Source organism: Epinephelus lanceolatus, chromosome 9 (genome assembly GCF_041903045.1).
Source record: "Epinephelus lanceolatus isolate andai-2023 chromosome 9, ASM4190304v1, whole genome shotgun sequence".
NCBI lineage: Eukaryota > Metazoa > Chordata > Actinopteri > Perciformes > Serranidae > Epinephelus > Epinephelus lanceolatus.
The window spans coordinates 41,163,064-41,188,655 of NC_135742.1; the positions used below are offsets into that span (position 1 = coordinate 41,163,064).

The 25,592-nt window shown below is 41.4% G+C and overlaps 1 protein-coding gene across 1 annotated transcript; it reads right to left on the bottom strand.

The window, feature by feature from the left end:
* On the bottom strand, window positions 1–25,592 carry ptar1 (protein prenyltransferase alpha subunit repeat containing 1). The gene is made up of 7 exons (XM_033620000.2): window positions 25,494–25,592; window positions 20,935–21,104; window positions 20,219–20,285; window positions 17,537–17,641; window positions 16,172–16,415; window positions 6,762–7,114; window positions 1–4,867 (listed from the first exon to the last, which is right to left on the bottom strand). Exons 1-7 carry the CDS (start codon window positions 25,577–25,579, stop codon window positions 4,483–4,485), a joined length of 1,410 nt encoding a protein of 469 aa, XP_033475891.2. The 5' UTR covers window positions 25,580–25,592; the 3' UTR covers window positions 1–4,482.

The window sequence follows — 25,592 nt, forward strand, 5'->3', positions numbered from 1 at the left end:
TAAGAAACCTTTATCCCAGATGAGCTTTATTTCTCGGTAAGCAGATGACAAAACACTGAAAGTGAAGACAAAAGACTTTAACCCTATAAATAAATAGAAAATTAATGAGATGCTAGGGATTATTCATGAAGGACATACCCTCCACTGAAGTAAACTGAAGAATAAATTAGAAAAACAGAAGCTACATTATTCTTTTTAAAAGCTTGTTGAACCTTTAAAAAAACATTTCTGCATAGATAGTCTTGTATTCAAAGTTTGTGTTCTAGGTCTGCAAGGTTGTTAAAATCCCCCCACCATACAGTTCTGATATGCACCCGTTCTCGATGAACAAACCTAAAGAATACATGGCTCAAAAAGACTAGTTTCAAGATTATCTATGATCATGTACACAGTGATTTGAGGTGATAAAGCATCTTACTTCATAACTCTTACATTGTAGTTTCTAAAAGAAGCTAAGTACAACGTGGTAAGGGTTACATGGAAGCACATGGAGACAGTGTGATGGGGACTGTAGGTGATTTTGGCTAGCCAGCCTGTGCACAGTGGCCACTGAAACCAAATGCAGTGTTTTTTTCTCCACAAAGCCGCTGTTTTGTCTTCAAGAATGAGCCAATGTAGGCAATCCACTAAAACCTCTATATACAGATGTGCTGGCACCCAAACTGCATCAAGGGCCCCCTGGGATGCCAAGGCTCCTGCCACATTTAGATTTGACCACATAGTACATATAGTGAATGCTAATGTGTCCATGGCTACACTGATGGAACAACATCATCCATCTAACTTTACTTATTTGTTCACTTGTGTGCTGATGCTGTCCTGACAAAGCTAAACAACTAGTAACAATGACCCAGAGCATCCTTGGGAGACAAAACAATATATCCTATTCAAACTGCAGTCCATTATGTTTTCTACACAACTATCTGGAATACAGGGTAACTTCAGATTTATTAGTTTTAAATTCAAGAATACTATTCTTCCCTTATCAATACAGATGAGACAATATGATGGGAGGAGCTATCATTTTCACCCTCTATATTACTGAAGGGATGGACTGTGCAGATACAGCATGTTACAACTTTTAAAGGAGTGCTAGAAATTATTCCTCAACACAAAGAGAAAATGAAGTCTTTGACCTTTTCCATGTTACCTCTATTTTTGTATAAGGTAGTGACATAAAGCAGCTAGGACTACTGTTAACTAGCCTGGTGCAAAATAACAGACAATATTTAAAAAATAGTTTAGCAATAATACCCCCACAAAACAATGATTGCCTATTATCATCAAATAGTCCAAAGTGCTGTTCAGTTTTCACCTGTTGCACACTACACACCTGTAACAGATGAAGTAGTTGTAGAAACGGCAGCATGTAGCACCAGTGAAAGTCTGGGAGACTCACCTCTCTAGCACTCTTTCCTTCAAAGTCGAACATCCGTACCGCTAAACTGGTAAAGCTAATGTTTCTCTGCTTGTAGACTTAGTGCTTCAGGTTGGCAGAAGGTAAGACTTGCAAGTTAACCATGGCTTTTCACAAAGCAAACATAAGCTGTTGTTCAGCTAACGACTAGCTTTTTGGCTCTCTGATGCAAGCTACTGTAACTTTAGCTACATAGTTAGGACTTAGTGACAATATTCACCAGTAAAATCGACCACAGAGCAGCAACCAAGGACCGACAAAAGAACAGACAAAAAGAAAATTACATGGTTAATAAATTACTGCCTTCAGAATGGAAATCTAAGGAACTTCAAAGAAAAAAAAGAGCTTGGCTGTGCTTAAACCTGCCACTGCAACAAGTGAGAGCTGAGTGAATTTCAACACATTCATTTAAAAAGGAGTGAATGTGCAGCTAGAAAAAAAGGATTCCAATTGTATCAGAAAGACACTTAATCAAAGCCAGTGTCATTCTATTCTGTTCTAAAAAGGTTTAATTAAAAGGTCCAGTGTGTAGGATTTAGGATCTATCGGAAAAAAATTGTATAATATTCATAACTGTGTTTTCATTGGTGTATAATCACTTATCGCTGTATTTTGGTTACTTTAAAATTTGCTGTTTGTATCTTTATCATCTTCTGAACTACACCAACTGAATGCAAGACCTCCAGTGGTACTGCTTCATTTCATCCAATTCGTAAGCTTTCAGAAAATGTGCACTCGGACAAAATGAACGCAAAGTACAAACAGAAGGCTGCATCAGTTTCCATATCTTATGCTGAGCATAGATGAGTCATTGGCCTCCTTTGGTGTGCTTGGCCTGACAGAAGTTCTTAGGGAACACTAGGCTGGATGACTTTTTAGTGATTGCAGAATTGTAATTCTCACCTGTATCTTAACTTTACATATAAAATATATTCCGACCTAAGGCCAATGTCATATTATATGACAGTGCCAGCTATTGAGCCTTTCAGTAAGTGCAGACCAGCCTTTACTGCTCATGTGTTGTACCCCTATGATATGATGCAATATGACGCTGTGACTTCTCTTTTTCGCCTTGGCCACCATAGTTCTCCTAGACGCTTACCACACGAGACGTTTCAGTTGGTTGCAATCTGCAACCTCACCACTAGATGCCACTAAATCCTACACACTAGACCTTTAACTCCAAAAGGACCAAAAAAAAAAAAAAAACCAAAAATAATAATAATAATAATAATAATAATAATATCATCATTATTGATCATGATATTTCTCACTTGTATAGTAACAATTTGTATTGAAAATAATTTGTCCTACATTAAAGCTGAAAATGCCACTTTTAAATGTATTTTTATTCAATAATGGCATTTTCCCATTGTCACTTTTCATGACATTATTGTTGTCGCAACTCCCCGCCCACTCAGCTTTCAGCATATCAGAGTCCCTCCAGGATTTCTCGGGCTGTTTTTGGGATTGCTGTGGCCTGAAAGGTCTGACTTTATGGCAGCTTTTTGTAAAAAAAAAAAAAAAATTGTGATGCATTGCAACCCTTGCAATGTTTTCAGGTGTTTATTTGCACTGAAATTAAAGGGCCAAATAGAAATTGCAAAAATAGTTGTGATGCTGTCACAGATTCTGAGCTTATTATTATGAGCATTCACCGTTTCCCACAGAATTAGAATCTATTTATGATGATGCGGGGTCGCCGACTGTAACAGATTTCTGCCGTTCGACACAGCGCTGACGGACTAACACTGTGATGTGCTAATACAGCACAATGACAGTCATCTCTGCTTGTCATATTTTGCCATTTGGGCAGAAACCCCGCAGCAGCTATTAACATCTGACACCGAGCCGTTAATCTCACACTGACACCGAGACAGTTCAGCTCTGTTATTAAACTTGTTAACTGAAGGGTAATGTTAGCCATGATATGCTAACAATTAGCCCTGTCAGTGTGTGTGTGTGTGTGTGTGTGACTCTGTCCCAGGCACAGAGCTCCCGTCCTGCAGCAGTCTCATGATAAACAGAGAGGGGTTGAGCAAATCGATTAGCTCCATGCAGCTTCAGAGTGAAATTATATTTTATCTGGTTTAAAAAGTCAAATTTGCAGTAAAGTTGCAGTGACTGGGCAAAATTGCAAGGTGGTGTATAATGCATGGGGACTGGCTGAATTTGCGCCAATGCTGAATTTGCGCCAATGTTGTGATCACAACATTGCAAACATCCTAGAGGGACTGATATCACTTATGAAAATAGACTTTTGAAATGACAGGAAATTTGAAATAAAAAATGAACTCCAATAAAACTTTTATTGTTCAAATAAGAATGATGACATAACACTTCATGATAATTAACTGAGTTTTGATCATTTATTATGTCACCATTTATTGGGTCATTTATATATTCTAAAATATTTATTCACGCAACTATTTATTTCATATTATTATCAAATGTCTTGTTTATGTATACAATACTGGCCATTTTGTAATAAAACCTGTGATTTCTGGTGAGACAGACTCAGTGTAAATTCTGCTCTGCTCTCACCTCTGCAAAGACATTGTTCTTCCTCCTGTGGCGGCTTCATTTAGTTTCTTTGTTGAAATATTTGATCAGAAATGAAGAATGAATGATGTGCTGAAGAATGCCAAATTGGCATTAAAAAAAAGCAGTGGCAATTTGACCTGAGGCATTGAGACACCTGAAATAAGAGCAGAATCTACCAACAGACACATAGTGAGCCAACAGGCTTTATATGTGTGCAGATTTCCATTCTGAAGGGGTACTGGCTCAGATGAAGCTCAAGAGAATCCAGATGTTTCTGACGAAGAACACACTGGGTGTCGTCAAAATGTCCTGACTCTAAAACCCCGTCCTCTCTACTCACTGCCAGGAGAACAGGATGGTTACCACGCTGAACCATGACTGCTTTCTAAAGTCATCACTGCATCTGAAGCACTATTAGTTAAAGTCAGCACTACAGGTAGGTAAGCTGATTCTAAATCTGTGTCTAAAGGCAACTTCAATGTTGAGAAAGATTGATGGGGCTTACTGTTCCTCTCCCTCTCTCAAGGCTGCTGACCAATGACAGTGTCTAACCACTTCTTATATGCCAGGGCAAAACGTCTCTGCTCAGGGCTAGAGCAGCTGTCCAGGATACCGCTCACGAAGCTGTGCTCAGAGGGCAGGGCGGGGGGGCTGGGCAGCAGGACTCCTCTCTTAAGTCGCTTGCTGTCACGTGGGTCTGGCAAGGCCGCCCCATCTACTTCCATAGCTTCAGTAGCATGCCTTTGTCCATTCACACTCTCCCCCCTGCCTGTACAGCTTTGAACAGCGATGTCTGGCAGGACTGGGTCACTGTTGTTAAGGTGGACCGAATTGCTGCCTCCGTTGCTGCTGCAGTGGTTCTGGTGTTCCCTCCTCCAGTGGTGCCACAAGTAGAAGACATGCCGCCTGGAAGGGGTGGAAACACATCCAACATCTTACTATTAAAATATACTGTACCTATACACCATATGACCAAAAGTGTAATATGTGGGCACATTTTCCACATACTGCAATTGTTTGACCTGTTTTTTTCATGGACCAGGCTAAACTCCCTAGTGGGGCTGTGCGGTGTAACAACTATCGATATCAATATAGAGTCAAGTTGCGTTAGGTAATGCTGTTCTTCCAAAAAACCAAGCCAGTGTGCATCTGTCCGCTCTCACACAGCTCTGCCCCACTCACACATTCACATGTTCACCAGCAACACTAAGATACACACATTGTAGTTTGTAGATTGTAGACAAATTGTAGTTTTTTGTCGAGCTGTGAGCGTCATGTAGGTTTACATTACCAAAGGTTTATGACAAAAGCGAATCCCATGTTCACATGGCAAGAGAAGAGAGGGAGAGATGCTGTGCTGCTGCCAGAGGAGCTGCTGAGTGAGTTCCCTCTAAGCTGTAAGTCGCTAAATGATTCTGAGAAGTCTGGGGCTGTTCATAAAACATTCAGGACACCACAGTTTATTCCACACTACTGAAGCTGCTCCTCTTTTTGAAACCACTGCAAAGTTGGTCATACTTTCACTTTCAGCCATGCTTGTTGTTGCTGTGAGTAACAGTATGACCTCAGTATGTCAACAACTCAAAATATTGCGTGTATCTTGATGTGAAATTTTCAAATTATGTTAAAACTTCTACCGGTACTATCATGAACAATATGATATGGCAGACCCCTAGCAACAACACAGACATGTCATATACAAGACGTATATAACACGGACAAAGTGTCTCTCACTCATTCCCTCCCTTGGTCTCTCTGTTGATGCTATGTGCATAAATAAGATTAAAATCCTTTATAAATCAAAATATTTAAATCACTTTCCAGCACTAGATCCATTCAAAAGGCCACGGAAAACGACTTTTTAACTCCCTTCATAAAGATTTTTAATTGTTCGAAACTCCAATGGATTTAGGCCTACTTGATATTTTCATGCTCAGTTATAGTTTGGTGGCCTGTGCTGCAAACCTTTATTTAATTTATTTACTTATTTGGCTTTTTTGCATTTATTTGGTAGGACAGTCTGGGTGTGAGGGGCGGAGAGAGGGAGAATTGAGCCTGATACTGCTGCAGAGGGGACACTGCGTTCATGTATAGGACGCCTGCTCTACCCACTACACCACCAGGTGCCCACTGCAAACCTTAAAACCTCTCTAGTGCTATGTGCAAAAAATTAACGTACAGCCTCGCTATTTATTCTATATAATTTTTCATGTACATGTTGTGCAGCAGTATATTTTCAAACAGGGAAAAATCTGTCTTTGAATTTTATTTTGATCACAGTCTGTTTTTATAAAAGTGATTGTGACACCTCAAATGTGACTTTGACTTTCAAATTAACATGTCACCCATTTCATTGAAAATACTGAGATATAAATCATGTATCACCATTCAGCCTGAGAATACTGAGATATGATTTTTTGTCCATATTGCCCAGACCTACTCCCTAGGAGTGTTGTCATGATACTGGAATTTCTAACTTTGATACAGTACCTTGAAAAATATCAATATTTGATACCATTTGCAATGCCGTGGGGAAAAACTGACACTAAGAGCATAAAAGATAAATGACAACATATTTTCTTTTCTTGGTTCGTAGCAGAAAACAGCAGAATGACTGTAGAAAACACTACCAATAAGAGTGAGAAATCGCAGCTGGTACTGGTATATCAATACTGTAGAGAATGAGTATTGAAATGGTTTAAATACCAGAATCAATATTTATTGATAAATTGGTATGTTTCATAATAAGCTGCTGCAAAATGACAAATGTCTTGTGTTGTGTTCACCTCTGTAATCTCACCTGTGACTCCAGAGTGTCTCGTGACCAGGGAAAGACTGGATCAAGTCTGAGCACAGCTCCATCTCCTGGTGGAAGAGCTGAAGGACTGTAGTGTAGTTGAGCTGCCTCTCCTCCTCACCTGCTGCCTCTGCACCTGACAGCTCCCCATTAGCCTGGCTGTGGCTGTGATGCTGGGGACTGCTGCTAGGGACTGTGCTGCACCTGTGCTGGGGTGAACTGGTGATGGAAGCTGGAGTCTGGGAGAGCTCAGTGATCAGCTCCTTGAGCAGGAACTGGCGGTAGTGGAAGCCACTGTGGTCAGACACATGCATGGACACCCACAGACGCATAGAGGACAGCTCGTCATGGAAAACCTGTGAGGAAACATGGTGGTGGGCCACAGGTGTTTGTAAAAAACAGAGGAGTAATATTAACAAAATCCAACAAATATTTGGGAGATTGTCATGTTTTCAATTCAGCCATCACATGATCTTAATCAAGATGTCACTGTGATTACACTCTGAGTCATTGTTGCGCAAAATAAGCTGGCAGATTTCAGGACTGCATCATGACTTTTATCTTCACCTCTCAACAGCTCAAGCTCCACAAAAGCCATCCCCGGGAGTTAATGTCCAATCACTATTGTGGCTCCACCCACTGACCCCCTCACACTGTTTTAACTGGAGCCGGGGAAAGTGACACTCGCCTCACACAGAAAGGAAGCGGAAAAAACAAACAAAGAGAGCCATGGCAAAGGCAAGCGGAGGAGTTGAGAGACAGACGTTTGAAGAAGCACCTGCTCGATTCAAATCTCCGGTGTGGGATCATTTCGGTTTCGCTGTTAAATAAAACGACGAGGGAGTTAAAACAGTTAACAGAAATTTCACTGTCTGCAAATGCTGCTTGAAACATGTCTAGTGTTTCCCCATCCATTATATTAGGGGGGCGTCCCACCCTGTACCTTGTGTTTTTATTAAACAAACTAATCAACCTCATGTTATCTATCTTATTTACACAACAGCATGTCATTTCTGTCTCTACACGGTCGCACGTTTACAACAGTGGTTGTTTATTAGCAAATATCAACTATTGCTTTCATAAATATATATTTACTAAAATGTAATGCAATTCACATACAAATGGAAGCTTTCTCATAGGCTTAGAGTCATTTCTCTATATATACACAGATATATACGCAGGCAGGGCGCGGTATGCTGGAGGCTGCCTTCTTGCGTCGCCATATTTGAATACAGTGCCCGAAAGGGATATACGCACTTCGCCTTTCGCGTTTACCTAGAACTTGCTGTCACTGGAGACAGAGAAGGTGAAGATCAATCCGGGGCACTTCTGCGTGAACCTGGTTTGTACTTTTATGATTCTGTCGCACTTTAAATGGAGGACCACACATATGTATTGCCCTGTAAGAGGCAAACCACGCCACCAAATAAAAGAAAAAGATCAGATAAGCGAGGACGGGACAAAACGTGAGTGGATATCGGCGTTGCTTATTCCAGGTGGAAAAAACTCCTGAAGGAGAAGGATTTCACAAGGGATGCCAAGGTTGCCTGCTTTCTGCTAGACAGGTAATTCAATCTGATATTTTAAAATCATTTTGGCTTCATGTTTGCAACTACTTTTCCCTCTTGTCTAAGTTCGAGTGACGGCTACGTTTATGTGCTAACGTAAGCCTTGGCTTGGAACGTTATCCCAGAGCTACAGCTAAATGGTTAGCCTAGCCTACAGCCTAAACTGTTCATTCCTCTCGTGCTGCTGCGAAGGCTGCCGCCCTCTCCTCCTCCTCCTCTTCCCTCTGGGTAGCCGAGACACACCTCTTCGCCTGGCCGTTCCTGCACCAACTCTAATGTTACCCCCTCGCCCCCTTCCTCTCCCTGGTCTTCCTCCTCTCCCTCTCTCTCTTCCTCATCTCCTTGTGTCCTGTGGAAGAACACTCTGGAAACGCATATATTATAATCGTACTAATGTGCTAATGCTTGTGTTACCAAAACAATTAGAAATTAAAGCTGCAAGCAGCGATGAACGGGCCCTTGCAGTCCACGCACGTCGAGGCATGCTGCCATCGGGGGGCCTGCACCTAGAAGTCTTGTCAGTTGTAATAAATAAAAAAAATAAACGTTATCTCTCACTTACATTTCCAGTATACAGGTAGGCACCCAACCCACGTATGTATTTTTCCAAAAAGTAGAAGCTGAATACATGCCCAATAGTTCAAGGTCTTCTGACTCTTTAAAAGTTGACATGGTGTCTCTAGCTCAAAGTATGAGGGACAAGAAGAGGTTGAAAGTCCATGAGTTTTGAAGAGGATCTGAAGATTTTCCAATTTACTTCCGTTCACACTAATTAGACTGCCACCAGAACGCCACCTATTGGCCAATTTGCACCAAATTTTGCACAAACCCTCATCGGGCCATGGAACACAATTAGCAAAAGTGTTGTGGTAATCGGATTGTATTTGGTCAAGATATGAAAGACTGTCTGTTTTGAAAACAATGTACAGGAATTTGTTGTTTTATATTTTGGCCGTTTTTTTGGACAATCAAAATTCTTTTAATAACTTTTTCTCAGGAGGGTCCACAGATGCTACATGCAAAGTTTGGTGCAAATCAGTCAAATCACCTAGGAGGAGTTCGAAAAAGTACGTTTTTCATTTGTCGCGATTTAGCAAATGGAAAGTTACCGCGAAAGTGGGCGTGGCTTACACCACACAATTCAGCGGAATTCAGAGAACACGTAAATAGAAGGTTTAACAATGTGACATATTATGTGGGAGTTATTAGCCAAAAACGCTTTTGCATTGAAAATAGTGCCACCTGCTGGTCATTTTTGGTGTGTGAGTTACAGGGGCCAGTCTATACCACCCCTATCAATTTTATTTCCATGAGTGTTATGGTGTTGGCACAGTTCCAAATATTAAATTAGACGGCCACCAGAGCGCCACCTAGTGGCGGATCGGTAAGTCCTTCGTCAGATATCCTCAAGAGGGCATTGACAATAATTATACTAAGTTTCGTGTTAATCCGCCCAACCGTTGTTGAGATATAAAATACTTCAATTTAAAGAGCGCCACCTTGTGGTCATCACCCGAAATTTTTCACAGAGCCTCAGGGGCTCATGGGGAAGTGGTAACCTGAGTTTCATGTCATTCGGATACACCAATGTGGAGATATGCAGCACTTCCTGTTTAGAACGAAATCTGCAGGAAGTTGCTATTTAATAACTTGAGTATTGTTTGGAATATCGAAATTCTTTTAATATCTTTTTGTCGGAAGGGTCTACAGATGCTGTGTGCAAAGTTTCATGCCAATCGGTGAAATTGCCTGGGAGGAGTACGAAAAAGTAGGTTTGCGAAATTTTGCACAAAAAAAAAAAAAAAGGTAGGCGGAAATCGGCGTGGCTGGCAGGACGACTTCTGACGCGTCAGTTCATTTCTGTCAAAGTTAGACATCGCATGCAGGAGTGACTCTGCATATCCTTGATACAGTGCTGGAATGACATATTTCACATTTTGTATCACTTCCTCTTTCCACTAGAGGGAGTTGGAGAGCGCACTAATTATACATCATGTTTTTGTACATCAAATATACACCACAGCATGTAACTTTCAGATAAATCGAAAAATAAGTGTTTGATGAGACCTACTTCCTGTCGCCACTAGGTGGGTCTATGAGTATCAGGCAATATGGTAATGAAAATGTGTTCAGGGCGGGACTAATATGAATCATGTGAAGTTTGGTGGAGATTGGACCATTTATGCCAAAGCTACAGCAATTTCGTTTTTCATGGCGAGACCTCAAGATTCAACGCTCAGCAGCGGGCGCGCCATTCAACATTGGGCAAATCCTGTGATAACTTTTGGTCACAACGTAGTCACGCTTACATACACCAACAATACATGCAGGTCAAACCAGCTTTGGGGGCTGCTTAATTGAAATATTCTAGGGGGTGCTGTTGAGCCATCTTGGTGCATCAAAGCACAAAAACCACATCAGACAACAGGACTTGCGACCTGTGATATGTATACCACGTTTGGTGAGATTTCAAGCATCCCTTGTCCCTTCAAAACAACATCGTGTTTGATGGCGAATAAGGCGGCACCACGGTGACAGCGTTTGATGAAAACTCAAAAGCTTCATTTTTAAGTATCATCAAGGTCTAAGGACTTAGACCAGCAAGTTTGAGGTGGGTCTGATTAACCTGCTAGAAGAGGGACATCAAAGAATGTATAAAGTAACTTTCTGTTGCCAGTAGGTGGCCGTGATTCAAAATTCCTTTGTAGATGTGTTCAGGGCTGGACTGTCATCATATGTGTGAAGTTTTGGCATGATATTCCCACACGGAGTCAAGTTACAGCAACGTTTATCATCACGGCGAAACATCAAAGTTCGCCGCCAGGCCGTGGCCACGCCCTTCAACGAAAACTCACAGTTTCCACAAGAAAGCATCATCAACGTCTTATGACTTTTTTGACCAAGTTTGAGATGGATCTGGTCAATTCTGTAGACGTGCAATAGATGTCGTACAGAACAGATCAGCATAATAAATTAACAGTAATCCGCATGACACAATGAGAGACAGAGAGAGAGAGAGAGAGAGAGAGAGAGAGAGAGAGAGAGAGAGAGAGAGAGAGAGATGCAGGTAATGACAGTAGCTTACAACAACATTATTTAAAGTAATAATATTATAGTTATAGTTCTGGCTACTGTGGTACAATATGTTGAAAGTATGTATTATTATCTGGCAGCATACATGTGTGACAATAGTCATATGTGTATAATAACAGTAGAAGTATGACTAATGACTAATGATGGCAGCAGCAGCAGGAGGCATCTGGCAGGACCACGGCGGCAGCACAACCACACACGTCACGCTGTCCAGGTACCACTGCGATATGAGTTAATCTGAGAGACAGTGGAGCACAAAGGCTCCAGAGAAGAAGCCGAGTTAGTGACATCCAGAATGGCCGAGTTAGCAAGATGCAGAAATAGAATACGAGAGAGAGAGAGAGAGAGAGAGAGAGAGAGAGAGAGAGAGAGAGAGAGAGAGAGAAGGTGCCTGGTGTATTATAGGGGGGTAGACTAGGCCTAAGTCAGCCTAACTAGGGGCTGGTACAGGGCTAGCCTGAGCCAGCCCTAACTATAAGCTTTATCAAAGAGTAAAGTCTTATGTCTAGTCTTAAATGTGGAGACGGTGTCTGCCTCCCGGACCGCAACAATATATATATACAGTACAGGCCAAAAGTTTGGACACACCTTCTCATTCAATGCGTTTTCTTTATTTTCATGACTATTTACATTGTAGATTCTCACTGAAGGCATCAAAACTATGAATGAACACGTGGAGTTATGTACTTAACAAAAAAAGGTGAAATAACTGAAAACATGTTTTATATTCTAGTTTCTTCAAAATAGCCACCCTTTGCTCTGATTACTGCTTTGCACACTCTTGGCATTCTCTCCATGAGCTTCAAGAGGTAGTCACCTGAAATGGTTTCCACTTCACAAGTGTGCCTTATCAGGGTTAATTAGTGGAATTTCTTGCTTTATCAATGGGGTTGGGACCATCAGTTGTGTTGTGCAGAAGTCAGGTTAATACACAGCCGACAGCCCTATTGGACAACTGTTAAAATTCATATTATGGCAAGAACCAATCAGCTAACTAAAGAAAAACGAGTGGCCATCATTACTTTAAGAAATGAAGGTCAGTCAGTACGGAAAATGGCAAAAACTTTAAATGTGTCCCCAAGTGGAGTCGCAAAAACCATCAAGCGCTACAACGAAACTGGCACACATGAGGACCGACCCAGGAAAGGACGACCAAGAGTCACCTCTGCTTCTGAGGATAAGTTCATCCGAGTCACCAGCCTCAGAAATGGCAAGTTAACAGCAGCTCAGATCAGAGACCAGATGAATGCCACACAGAGTTCTAGCAGCGGACCCATCTCTAGAACAACTGTTAAGAGGAGACTGCACGAATCAGGCCTTCATGGTCAAATAGCTGCTAGGAAACCACTGCTAAGGAGAGGCAACAAGCAGAAGAGATTTGTTTGGGCCAAGAAACACAAGGAATGGACATTAGACCAGTGGAAATCTGTGCTTTGGTCTGATGAGTCCAAATTTGAGATCTTTGGTTCCAACCGCCGTGTCTTTGTGAGACGCAGAAAAGGTGAACGGATGGATTCCACATGCCTGGTTCCCACTGTGAAGCATGGAGGAGGAGGTGTGATGGTGTGGGGGTGTTTTGCTGGTGACACTGTTGGGGATTTATTCAAAATTGAAGGCACACTGAACCAGCATGGCTACCACAGCATCCTGCAGCGACATGCCATCCCATCCAGTTTGCGTTTAGTTGGACGATCATTTATTTTTCAACAGGACAATGACCCCAAACACACCTCCAGGCTGTGTAAGGGCTATTTGACCAAGAAGGAGAGTGATGGAGTGCTGCGGCAGATGACCTGGCCTCCACAGTTACCGGACCTGAACCCAATCGAGATGGTTTGGGGTGAGCTGGACCGCAGAGTGAAGGCAAAGGGGCCAACAAGTGCTAAACACCTCTGGGAACTCCTTCAAGACTGTTGGAAAACCATTTCAGGTGACTACCTCTTGAAGCTCATGGAGAGAATGCCAAGAGTGTGCAAAGCAGTAATCAGAGCAAAGGGTGGCTAATTTGAAGAAACTAGAATATAAAACATGTTTTCAGTTATTTCACCTTTTTTTGTTAAGTACATAACTCCACATGTGTTCATTCATAGTTTTGATGCCTTCAGTGAGAATCTACAATGTAAATAGTCATGAAAATAAAGAAAACGCATTGAATGAAAAGGTGTGTCCAAACTTTTGGCCTGTACTGTATGTGTATATATATATATATATGTATATATGTGTATATGTGTATATATATATATATATATATATATATATATATATATATATGTATATATATGTGTATATGTGTATATATATATATATATATATATATATATATATATATATATATATATATATATATATATATATAGCCTCCCAAAAAGGCAATTCATTTGGAGGAAGAAGAAGAAGAAGTAGAAGAAATCCTTGCATTTCAATAGGGTCCTCGCACCACTAGGTGCTCAGGCCCTAATAAATAAATAATCGAGAGAAAAACAATAGGGACCTCGCAGGTCTCCTGCTCGGGCCCTAATAAAACACTCCTAACATATATCTCACAGATGACCTACAGTGGTGTGAACAAGTGTTTGCCCCCTTCCTGATTTCTTACTACTGCATGTTTTCCGCACTTAAATGTTTCAGATCATCAAACAAATTTAAACATTAGTCAAAGATAACAGAAGTAAACACAAAATGCAGTTTTTAAATGAAGGGTTTTATTAATGAGGAAGAAAAAAATCCAAAGCTACATGGCCCTGTGTGAAAAAGTGTTTGCCCCCTAAACCTAATAACTGGTTGGGCCACCCTTAGCAGCAACTACTGCAATCAAGCGTTTGCGATAACTTCCAATGAGTCTTTTACAACGCTGTGGAGGAATTCTGACCCACTCATCTTTGCAGAATTGTTGTAATTCAGCCACATTGGAGGGTTTTCGAGCATGAACCGCCTTTTTAAGGTCATGCCACAGTATCTCAATAGGATTCAGGTCAGGACTTTGACTAGGCCACTCCAAAGTCTTCCATTTTGTTTTTCTTCAGCCATTCAGAGGTGGACTTGCTGGTGTGTTTTGGATCATTGTCCTGCTGTGGAACCCAAGTTCGCTTCAGCTTGAGGTCACGAAGATGGCCGGACATTCTCCTTCAGGATTTTTTGGTAGACAGCAGAATTCATGCTTCCATTTATCACAGCAAGTCTTCCAGGTCCTGAAGCAGCAAAACAGCCCCAGACCATCACACTGCCACCACCATATTTTACTGTTGGTATGATATTCTTTTTCTGAAATGCGGTGTTACTTTTACGCCAGATGTAAGACAGACCTTCCAAAAAGTTCAATTTTTGTCTCGTCAGTCCACAGAATATTTTCCCAAAAGTCTTGGGGATCATCAAGATGTTTTCTGGCAAAAATGAGATGAGCCTTAATGTTCTTTTTGCTTAGCAGTGGTTTTCGTCTTGGAACTCTGCCATGCAGGCCATTTTTGCCCAGTCTCTTTCTTATGGTGGAGTCATGAACACTGACCTTAACTGAGGCAAGTGATGCCTGCAGTTCTTTAGATGTTGTTGTGGGGTCTTTTGTCACCTCTTGGATGAGTCGTTGCTGCGCTCTTGGGGTAATTTTGGTCGGCTGGCCACTCCTGGGAAAGTTCACCACTGTTCCGTGTTTTCGCCATTTGTGGATAATGGCTCTCACTGTGGTTCGCTGGAGTCCCAAAGCTTTAGAAATGGCTTTATAACCTTTTCCAGACTGATAGATTTCAATTACTTTTTTTCTCATTTGTTCCTGAATTTCTTTGGATCTCGGCATGATGTCTGTAGCTTTTGAGGATCTTTTGGTCTACTTCACTTTGTCAGGTAGGTCCTATTTAAGTGATTTCTAGATTGGGAACAGGTGTGCAGTAATCAGGCCTGGGTGTGGCTACAGAAATTGAACTCAGGTGTGATCAACCACAGTTATGTTTTAACAGGAGCTGGGGGGCAAACACTTTTTCACACAGGGCCATGTAGCTTTGGATTTTTTTCTTCCTCATTAATAAAACCCTTCATTTAAAAACTGCATTTTGTGTTTACTTGTGTTATCTTTGACTAATGTTTAAATTTGTTTGATGATCTGAAACAAGTGTGGAAAACATGCAAAAAAGTAAGAAATCAGGAAGGGGGCAAACACTTTTTCACACCACTGTATATCTCACTGGTAAGCTATAACATATCTTAACATGGTTTAGATTCCTAAATAAATATTTACATCACCTCGTCGCTAGATACTCCTGAAAAACTCCGTCACTTACCTGACGGGAGGGGTCAGTGAGTGAGCGCTGCAATCTAGAATTTGACCGCTGATGTCACAGTCACTCACCATTTTTACACACTGAGGCTTTAAAGTGTGTAAAAATGGATGATATGGTGAGAATATAAAGAATTAGTAGTTGTAATGTAATTTTGGAAGGACCTGACAAGCAATTTTGTTTTCTCTTTTGTATGCTCAATAAACCTCATTCAACTTTTTCCCTGCCTTGTGTGAGTGCTGTGGATCTTCACAAAAGGAACAGGAACACAAGTCAAAACTGAGACATCTTGCAGACCAAGTGGCCTTGGAACTTGGGTAAGTTGAAATGGCCACTATAAGCCTGTACACGTGTTGATTAGAGAACAGCCAGGGTATATGTTGTTTTGTGTATGAAAATGCACTGATGGTACTTCAAGAAATCTGACAATAAACTTTATGAGACTTTAAAAAGAAAAAGAAAAAACAACAACAACATTTCATCCTACCTTGACGTTGCCCTTGGCCATGTGCTGCAATACCCAGATGCGGTGGGACCAGGCATTGTAGTTGCTGGGATAGCGGCAGGCAGCATCAGAGCATACTTTCATCTCTTGATGGAGCGTTCTGGAGAGATGATCACTGAGCTGCTGGCTCCTCTCTGCGTCAGCCTGCTCGGCTTCATCCTGCTGATGCTTCCCGCTGCGGCCCACAGCAGAGAACTGACGCAGGATCTGCTGCAGCACCCAGCGTCTGCAGAAAGACAACAACTGCTGGGTGAGCTAACTCTATCAATCTGGTGTTCTGTTACTGCTTAAGACAATCACAGCATCTCCACTCTGCCACTGTTGCTGCTGGAGTCACTCTTAGCAGTCAGAAGGGAACTTCAATTTGTATTTTTATATCATATTGCAGCTATCAAACTAAAGTTGGAATGTGCAGTCCTCAAAGCGACGTCTAACAGCACCTCAGCTAGTTAATTAAAGAAATAATGGATGAATAAAGACTATTCTGTTACCTGAGATTTAAAAAGACTAGGAGGTCACACTAACTATCATAGAGGCTAAGCAGAGTAAGGCTGAGCATCAAGCTGCCACTTAAATCTAATCAGGTTTTGTCCTATCTTTTTTCTTTTTTTCACAGAATTGCAGAACCTTTTCAGGGACTCAGGAACCTTCCCTGCATTTCAACTGAAGGTTCCACCATCTAAATTTAGATCTTCGGCCATGGTTTGTGGACCCAGAATAGTCTCTACTCTGGCTTTAATACTTTTTGATGCTCCAGAGACTATTATGGCAGAGTTAGCAAGGATGAATGTTGCTGATTGGTCAAACAAAAAACCTGGGATTCCTTTGTTAAATAAGAAAGTGCAGGGTAAAGCTAGAATGAACAATAGAGGGAGCGGTGGACATTTCTTATTATTAAATACTAACAAATATAATATAATTAAATATATTTAATACAAAGTTCTATCCTCAACTTCCCGTTCAGCCCTACCGCTAGCTACTCAGTGAATTATCCAGTTTTCAGTCTGCTCCACCTCTGCATGACTCCTTAGCATCCATTCACACAGAGTCTTCATCTCAAGCACCACTGTGATTTGTAAAATCTACAATAAAACGAATTTACCTCTTATGATGCTGTGTAACTGCAAACGGGCACAAAGGGGACTAGTATAATTCCTGAACCTATTTCTTCAAAACGGACTTGGTTGAAACAACTGGAAGCTGAATGAATATGTGACTGAAGCATTTTTACTCACTGACATAAATAACTCTGCTTAGCTAACAGTTATATTAACCACAACATTCCTCTCACTGTAATATGTACAAGTAAATATGACAAGTGTTTAGAGAAGAAAGGGGTGCTCTCACCGGTGTATCCACGTCTCTGGGCTCTTGGGAAATTTGGTGAGGGCGAGTTTGCCCAGGTAGAGGTCCTTCTCTGGGTTAAGAACTCCACACTGCAATAGCTCCTTCCTGCAACAACAATGGATGCATTGTGCAAGATGCACATACATGCAATACAACAGAACTACAGAGCAGACTATGGCTGTCTTTCACATGCTTTAGCCCCACTGTGGCATGTTGAGTTGCGATCATATGTATTTCCATGGAGGCATCACTTTAGTGAAGCACTAGTCTCTCACTATGTTCGTCTTTGAGTGCTGTGCCTTCTTTTGTGTGGGGATTCCAGTGTTTCCTAAAAGTTTTTTTAGGGATGCACCGAATATTCGGTAACCGAATATATTCGGCCGAATATTGCAAAAAAACACACATTTGGTATTCGGTGGATTAAGTTAAAAGCAAGGCCGAATAATAGCGGCGTGTTTTGATAACGCAATCAAACAGCGTGCCTTGACGGGCGGAGTAAAATGTCGGCAGTGTGGCAATCCGCCCGTCACCGGACTCGCATTTGCGACTTAAAATAGTTTTGAGCAGCAAAATAGGCTTAAATCATTCAGCACTCTGTGTGAGCAGCCTACAGATTTCAACCAGCAGCAGAAACGAAAGGCGAATCCCATCGGTTGTGGGTTGAACGGGGGTCACAGACACAGACAGTAATGCATTCCTGTCAATTACGGCAGCCATCGGCTTACCGGGCGATGGAGAAGTCGGCTCCAATAATATCCTCTTCTTGGCGTGTGGACTGCCCAGAAGTACCTGAACAGCCGAGCCAGCCGAACACAGACCGTACGTGATGTGTCAGAGGAGAAACGAGCCGTTCATGGCCCACAAACCTCACCGCACTTTAGGGACTGTTCTTTACTTGTCAGGGGAGGAGGGTGGCTGGTTGATTCTTATTTTATTTATTTATTTTATTTTGATCCCCCCTATGTTAATCACTTATTGATGCTGTTTTTGAAGTATGAATAAGTCAATAAGTAATTTATTCCATTGAAATATCATTGATGTATTATAGAAAAGTGATTTATCTTTTTATAAATGACAAAAGGCACATCTGCCTCATTTTCGCTGTGGTATCATGATACTACTCAGAACCATAATATTTTCATTGGTATCGTACAGTGGGATCCAATTTTGGTACGGTGACAACACTAATCTGGAGGGGGTTCATCTGCAAAAACTAATGAAAAACTAAACAACGATATTCGGTATTCAGTACTCGGTATTCGACCAAGCGCTTAATATTATTCGGCTTCGGCCACAAATTTTCATTTCGGTGCATCCCTAAATTTTTTGTTTATCACTACTGGAATCTCTTCTCTTTCCTTTTTTGATCTGCCAGTCTTTCAAACTCATCTGAAAATTTAAAAGTGATTTGACAAACAAGCTATTAGTTTACGTGTGAGCCATATCACCCACTAGGTGACTGTTGACATCCACTGAGTGTAAGCTAGTAGCTAGCCAGCAGTCATTCATTCTTGTAATTATTCATTCTTAGCTGCCCCCTTTTCCAGAATTAACCTGCTAACGCACATCAGCACACTGTTGTGTTATCAAACAGCATTCATTTCCCTAAATGTGGTGACACTCTCAATGATAAAACAATTTACAATTATGATGTTTCTTCAAGGGAATCCTATCTAAATAATGTGTGACATAAATATCTCTGTTAAAGAATCTGTCAGTTATCTCTGAGATTGACAGCATTTATGCATCACGGTGGCCCTAGCACATAGTAAGGCCTGCCTCCAGGTAGAATTAAACCATTGGTGCATACTGAATGCCTGCTATCTTTGTATCAAGATGGATCTTCCAAACGTTGATTTCACTGATATGTTTCCTGCATATTCTTATCAAATGTTTGCGTTTGCTGTAATGTGTACTGTGTGATAATAACGTGAGGGACAGTTTTGCCTTCAGAAAATCATAATCCCTAATCTATTATCAGCATTGCTTGCTTTATTGTTGACATCTATCTGGTGCTTATTGTTAGAATCACTGTGCTGACATTATCAGGTAAGAAAGTTTCTCTTTATGTGTGTGAACGTGACATGGATATGAAGTGTAGGTGGGCAGCATGGTGGTACAGTGGTTAGCACTGTGGCCTCACAGCAAGAGGGTTCCAGGTTTGACTGTGTGGAGTTTGCTTGTTCTCCTCGTGGCAGCATGGGTTTTCTCTGGCTTCCTCCCACAGTCTAAAGACATGCAGGTTAGCTTAATTGGTGACTAAATTGCATGGTTGATGCAACTAAATGGTTGTCTGTCTCTATGTGTCAGCCCTGTGATAGTCCGGTGACCTGTCCAGGATGTATCCCACCTCTCGCCCAATGTCAGCTGGGATAGGCTCCAGCACCCTTGTAACCTTGTACAAGGTTAAGCGGTGACAGAAAATTAATAAATGAAGCATATGTAGTGCAAAATAGCATGTTGTTAGCTCCTAAAGGGATAAAACAGAGTCCTCTCCCCTCCTCTAGTTAAAAACTAAAATAAAATCAGCAGCAGCGGTATAATGCTGATGCTAGGTGAATGTAGGGGAAACACTGAGGATGTTTGACACTTTCAAGGGCATAGACGAACAGCTGACATTCATAAGAACAAATATTTCTGTAGATGTGTTATAAATCTGCTGCTGTGATGGTGTATCTGTACCTGACATTCCAGGCGGTGGTGAAGTCCGGGTTAAGCAGCAACACAGTGCAGGTGATGTCCGCTAAAGCTAAAGGAAACACAGAGCAATGAGGTTTGAAATGGATGTTCCAATTTTTGGTTGTATAAGGAGGATATAAATGAGCTTTAAGGGTCCTTGATAAGGAAAACATTTCACCAGGATACAATATTCAGTAGTGACTTAAAATTCTATAAAACTTAAATTAAACTTTAAAATAATATGTAAAATAAAACTGGATTTCATCTTGGTAGATGAAACAAGACACAAATGAAACAGCACTACAAAAAGCAGGGCAATATGATAAAGCATCGTTCAAATCAATTTCACTGTTTAGATACTGTCAGGCATCTGAGGCCCCTGTACGTAACAAGCACACTCTGTGCATCAATAGTGGTAAACTTCTACAGTACTAGTACAAACACACAATTTAATTTAGCGAATATTAACTACAGGTAGAGATGGGATGGAAGCTTATGTAAGCAGGTAGGTAGTTGTCACATCCTATCCCTGTTTGAAATCCCTGCGCATCTTACTCATGCTGCAGAAAATAAAACGCTGGTTCCAGTACACTTGGACAAATATGTTCTGGTCTAGAATCTGTAAAAGACATCCATGTAACAAAAGCAAACTTTCTCAGAAAAGGGACATGTCTCCCTTCAGGAATGGTTTTGTTGAGCTTGATGTTGAGGTCAGTTACCTTCCCTCTCCAGCCAGTGTTTGCGCTGGCGGTAGAGCAGCAGCTTGTTGTGGACATACGGCAGCAGGAACTTGACACACCAGCTCTCAACACCCAGCTTGTTCTCCACCAACAAAATGGGACTGCGGTTGTAGCGTGCCTCTGGACACGGGATCACGCCAATCTCATCACTGAGGGAGCAAACACTGACAGTGAGGGCTGAGGGAGCTTAAAACTTGTTGTATATGAACATGAAAGAATCTTTCTGACAACACAATGTGTGGCTTCCCTTGTGGCACATTCTAAGGTATATCCTGAAAGGTGACATTGTAAGAATTTGGTCCTAAATGTCACATCAGTGTTAGCATTTTGTGTAGGCAGGATTTGGTGTATTTATTCGCCAAATTTCTAAATAGGCTATCCAGCACCACTGTTTTAGATTATCAATTGAATATGTCACCACGGCTCATTCTTGTAGGACAGTCCAAGTCACTGTACGTGGGGCCTTAAACCAGGAACGAGTAAAGGGTGTCGCACATAATACAACGTGCCAAGAAAGACGTGGAATTTCTCTTCTCCTGATTTTAACAAAACACAAAAACTATTTCTAGCATTGTGCATGTCACAGAACAAATGTAGTGGGACTTGATCTGTTTATTTTTAGAGTGAGTGGTGGTGTGGGATCATGTCCAGTTTTCTGTGTGGGCTGCTGTATGCTAGTATCATTGCATGACATGTAAAATTTAGACAATGTATCTTTGATCTAAGTAGTTTTGAAAAGAGTAAGAGATTTTAGAAAGATTCAACATCTGATCACTCTTTTAGGAATTTAGTAAGTCTGACACACCAAACACTTGGATAGGTTGAGCTGTTTCGATACAGCCTGCAAGTGGATTTTTTCTGTCCTAAGTAATGACCAGAGAAAGAGGATGATGCATGCTGTATTGCAGCATCATGAGGGTAATGGCTACTGAGAGAAGACATATCAGGTTAATCTGAGTCCATTAAAGTGTCACATTTCACATTATCATGTGGCTGGTGTGTGTTTTTCACTCAGCACAGATTTACACAAGATCCATCTTTTGAGAGGGTCAGAAGGATTTCAGGTATGTGCTTTGCACCAGGTTTTGAATACCAACATGCTAACTAGCCTCAACCACTGAGACTTAGTGTTCAAACTCAATACCACAAATATGTGTTGTATGGACAAGCATTGTTCCAAAACAGAATATTATTTGACAGTGTCCTTGTATGACTACTTTAAAAAAGTGTTGGAACAAGCAAATACAAAAAGTGTCTAAAAGCGTGTGGAAAACACCAACTGTGCCGTTTCCATCCTTTTATCCACGGCGCTTCGGAGGTTGCGCTACTGTCGCACCTGCCGTTACTAAGCAACCAAAACCTCCTGTCACTCACAGGGGGAGTTAAAAAAGTTACAAAGTTTACAAAAAAGTTAAATGGATTTCCAGCAAGCATCAGGAGGTGAGGTGTGTGCATGTGTGTGTGTGTGTGTGTGTGTGGAGGAGAGGGAGAGAGGGAGATGCTGGAAGAGAGATAGTGTGTGTTATTAGATACATAATGTGAAGTCCGTTGGACGGAAAGGAAGAAGCAGGTCCGTGGAGCTGATTGGTTAATTCTTATCACATGACATGCAGAGCGCTTGCTGCATTCGAAAAAGTTGAGATTTTTCCATCTCTGTGCGCCGTGGACGCGCACGAAAAAACAGGCGCGTCGCATCGAATGCACGCTGCCACGGCGTCGCTTTGGATTGTGAGCGCGCTTGACGTGCGTTTTGAAACTAATGGATTTGTGCACGCAAAAGACGCTACATCTGAACGGCCCCTAAGAGGTTCTAAAGTAAGTTTATGTGTAAGATTTTCTACATTTGAAAAAATTTAGGAAGACCATTTTCACAGCCATAGCCACAGTCCATAGTGCAGTTGTTTAATATAAACTGTATGGTACGTAATAATGTGAAAAAGATTATAGCCGACCCTTCCCACACCGGACACAAACTTTCTGAGTCACTGCTGTCTGGCAGGAGGCTGCAGTCCATCAGGACCAAAACCTCACACCACAAAAAACATTTCTTCCTCAATGCAGCTGTTCTCATCAACAAGGCCTGAGATAACCCCTGACATAAGTCCCTTTTACACTGCGTCTTCAAGGCGGGAATTTCACGCTGTTATGCTGCCTCCCTGTTCTGTAAAAAAGGTACAATGGCGGAATGGGGGAGACAGAGTTTTCTTGCCTTTAAGGCGGCATCGGAGGAAGTAAGAGTGCCAAAACAATGTCTGTATGAAAGGGAAAGCCAGCAGGATAGGATCATGGGCAGTGAAGGTATGACATTCTAACGAGGGGTAATGCATGCAACCCCCTGTGGGAGATTTAAAAAGTAACAAACTCAAAGAAGAAGAACAGCAGCTGAAAATGTCTGCAAATTGGAAAAACAATGAGGTCCAGCAGCTCCTTACCCTCCAAGCAGAAGACGAGATCAGCTGCCACAGAGCAGAAATGGTTGTTTCTGCCATGTAATGCCATTGTTATTGTTTATTGAGTGCTGCTAATGCTCATGTGATATGTCACACTAGAGGCCGATGCTATTGTTTAAATCATGCCTCTTTTGTTTTTGCCAACATGATGTCTAAAATCACACACTGGAGCGGAGTCATGCTGCCAGTGTTTAGTTCTGTGTAAAAATGCAAAGGAAGCATGAAGAAGGGACCCTATAGCGTAATCTTTGTGTAAAGAGGGCTACAGACCCTAACCTGTACCCCACATATGGACATTACAGGTTAGCTTACATTAAAAATTTGGCCCCTCTTCCCAGCTCAACAAGACAGAGAGCAGAACATCCTGCACAGTATACCTTTAACATCTTCACATCTGTCTCTGTGTGTTACATTAACACACATCTTTCGGACTGTTATCTCTGTACGATTATGTCTTTCATACCTCATGCTGTTTTGTTCTGCACATCACTTGGACTGGACAATATTTTCCACATTCCTGCACAATACTTAAGAAAATGCACAGCTCCTTCATTTAAAACAGACACATTGCACATATCTTTATCGTATTTTTTTCATATCTTGATTGTCATTTCCTCTGTTCTATATGTATGCCTCCTGGGGTGTCATACAAATGGCCCAAAGGGTCCAATCTTGCTCTTGATTAATTTGCACACCTTATATTGCTGCAATTGTTAAAAGGTGCCAGGTTTCAGAAGCAAGTTAAACAGTGACTGGCCTATTTTTTGTAAAATGCTGATTCAGAAGCTGTTTACTCTGACAATACAGTTCTTTAACAAAACTAAAAATACTTCTTATGATCATATTTAAAGATACTGAAAATTCTGCAAAATATTGTCAATCAGCAGCTCAATTACCAACAAATCTGTATCAGACTTCTTTCTTAAAACAGTACTAGTGGAACCATATCGCTGAAGTCCTGCCAAAACCTTTGATTTGTAAGGCAAATTGAGACACAGATAACATAACCTGCTTCCTCAATAGCTTCCACTTCAGAGTGGTGTGGTGATGCCAGTTATACCACACAGGAGTGGAGATGTATAGAAAAATGCACATGTGATGGCAGAGAATAGTAGTCTGATTGAATGTAGAAAAACAGTCCTACTGTTGTAATTGCACTTATTTGTCTTAAGAAATCTCAGGCTGTTCATCATCTCTTTTGTAAATGGATGAATGTTTTGGAGGTGCTGTTATTTATAGGTTATTATGCAATGATTCTACTGGTCCAGCCCACTTGATTTCATATTGGGCTGTATGTGGCCCAGGAACTAAAATGAGTTTAACACCCCTTGTTATGTTTATGCACCAACACACCAAGGCAAATTCCTTGTATTTGAAAAATGTTGGCACTAAACCGGATTCTATTCTATTCCTTGCTATATGTAGCCTAGGCATTGACAGACTAAAGGCATGCTCCACTTGATCTGAGTATAATTATGTTTCATAATATTGATGCCGAGGGACTTTTGACATCAGCTGCTTCATTTTCTTATTTACATTATAAATAGATGGGAAGCTAAGTTAGCATTTGCTAACTCTGCCAGCCTGACGCCGATGTACCTCTTCTGAGACTCCAACAGCCATACATACACACACGGGAGCATCGGAAAGAAGACGCTATTGAAATTCCAAATAAAAACACATAAGACACTTATTAATTGCTAACCTCGGGTCAATTAATCACACCATTGATGAGCTAACGGTGTTGGCCCGTGCAGAATGTGGTATAGTTTTGACAGCCGTCAAAGGGCGAGCTAACTAGTTTAAAGAAATGACACACCGGTGACTACATTTAACTATTTAACAAGGAATACTATTCTCGAGGGTGTTTCTATAAACCCCTTCATTATGAGTTATGAAAGAGAACTAACAAACAGCTGAGCTAACTGGCTACACTATCAACTTTCCCTGGACCGCTCTGATTCCAGGTAATAGTCCGAGCCCGCACAGTTTAAAAGCTGGCTTAAGCTGTTGTTTGGTATACGATCCACCGGATTACACAGAGCCCGCTCCGCTCTGTCTGGTATGTTCACAGTTAACCATACTTACATGTTGGGGTTTCTCTTGAAAGCGTTGGTGATGTCTTTGACAACTCTCTGGACCAAGACGTCCACCTCCTCCTCCGACTCCGCCATCTTTATGGCACCT

What these genes read in the sequence shown, in the direction of transcription:
- ptar1 (XM_033620000.2), bottom strand. Translation starts at nt 25,579, where the DNA reads ATGGCGGAGTCGGAGGAGGAGGTGGACGTCTTGGTCCAGAGAGTTGTC. An exon ending in TTCAAGAGAAACCCCAACAT is followed by an intron (nt 21,105 to 25,493) that starts GTAAGTATGGTT and finishes TTGCTCCCTCAG; the next exon opens with TGATGAGATTGGCGTGATCC. An exon ending in ACACTGGCTGGAGAGGGAAG is followed by an intron (nt 20,286 to 20,934) that starts GTAACTGACCTC and finishes TGTTTCCTTTAG; the next exon opens with CTTTAGCGGACATCACCTGC.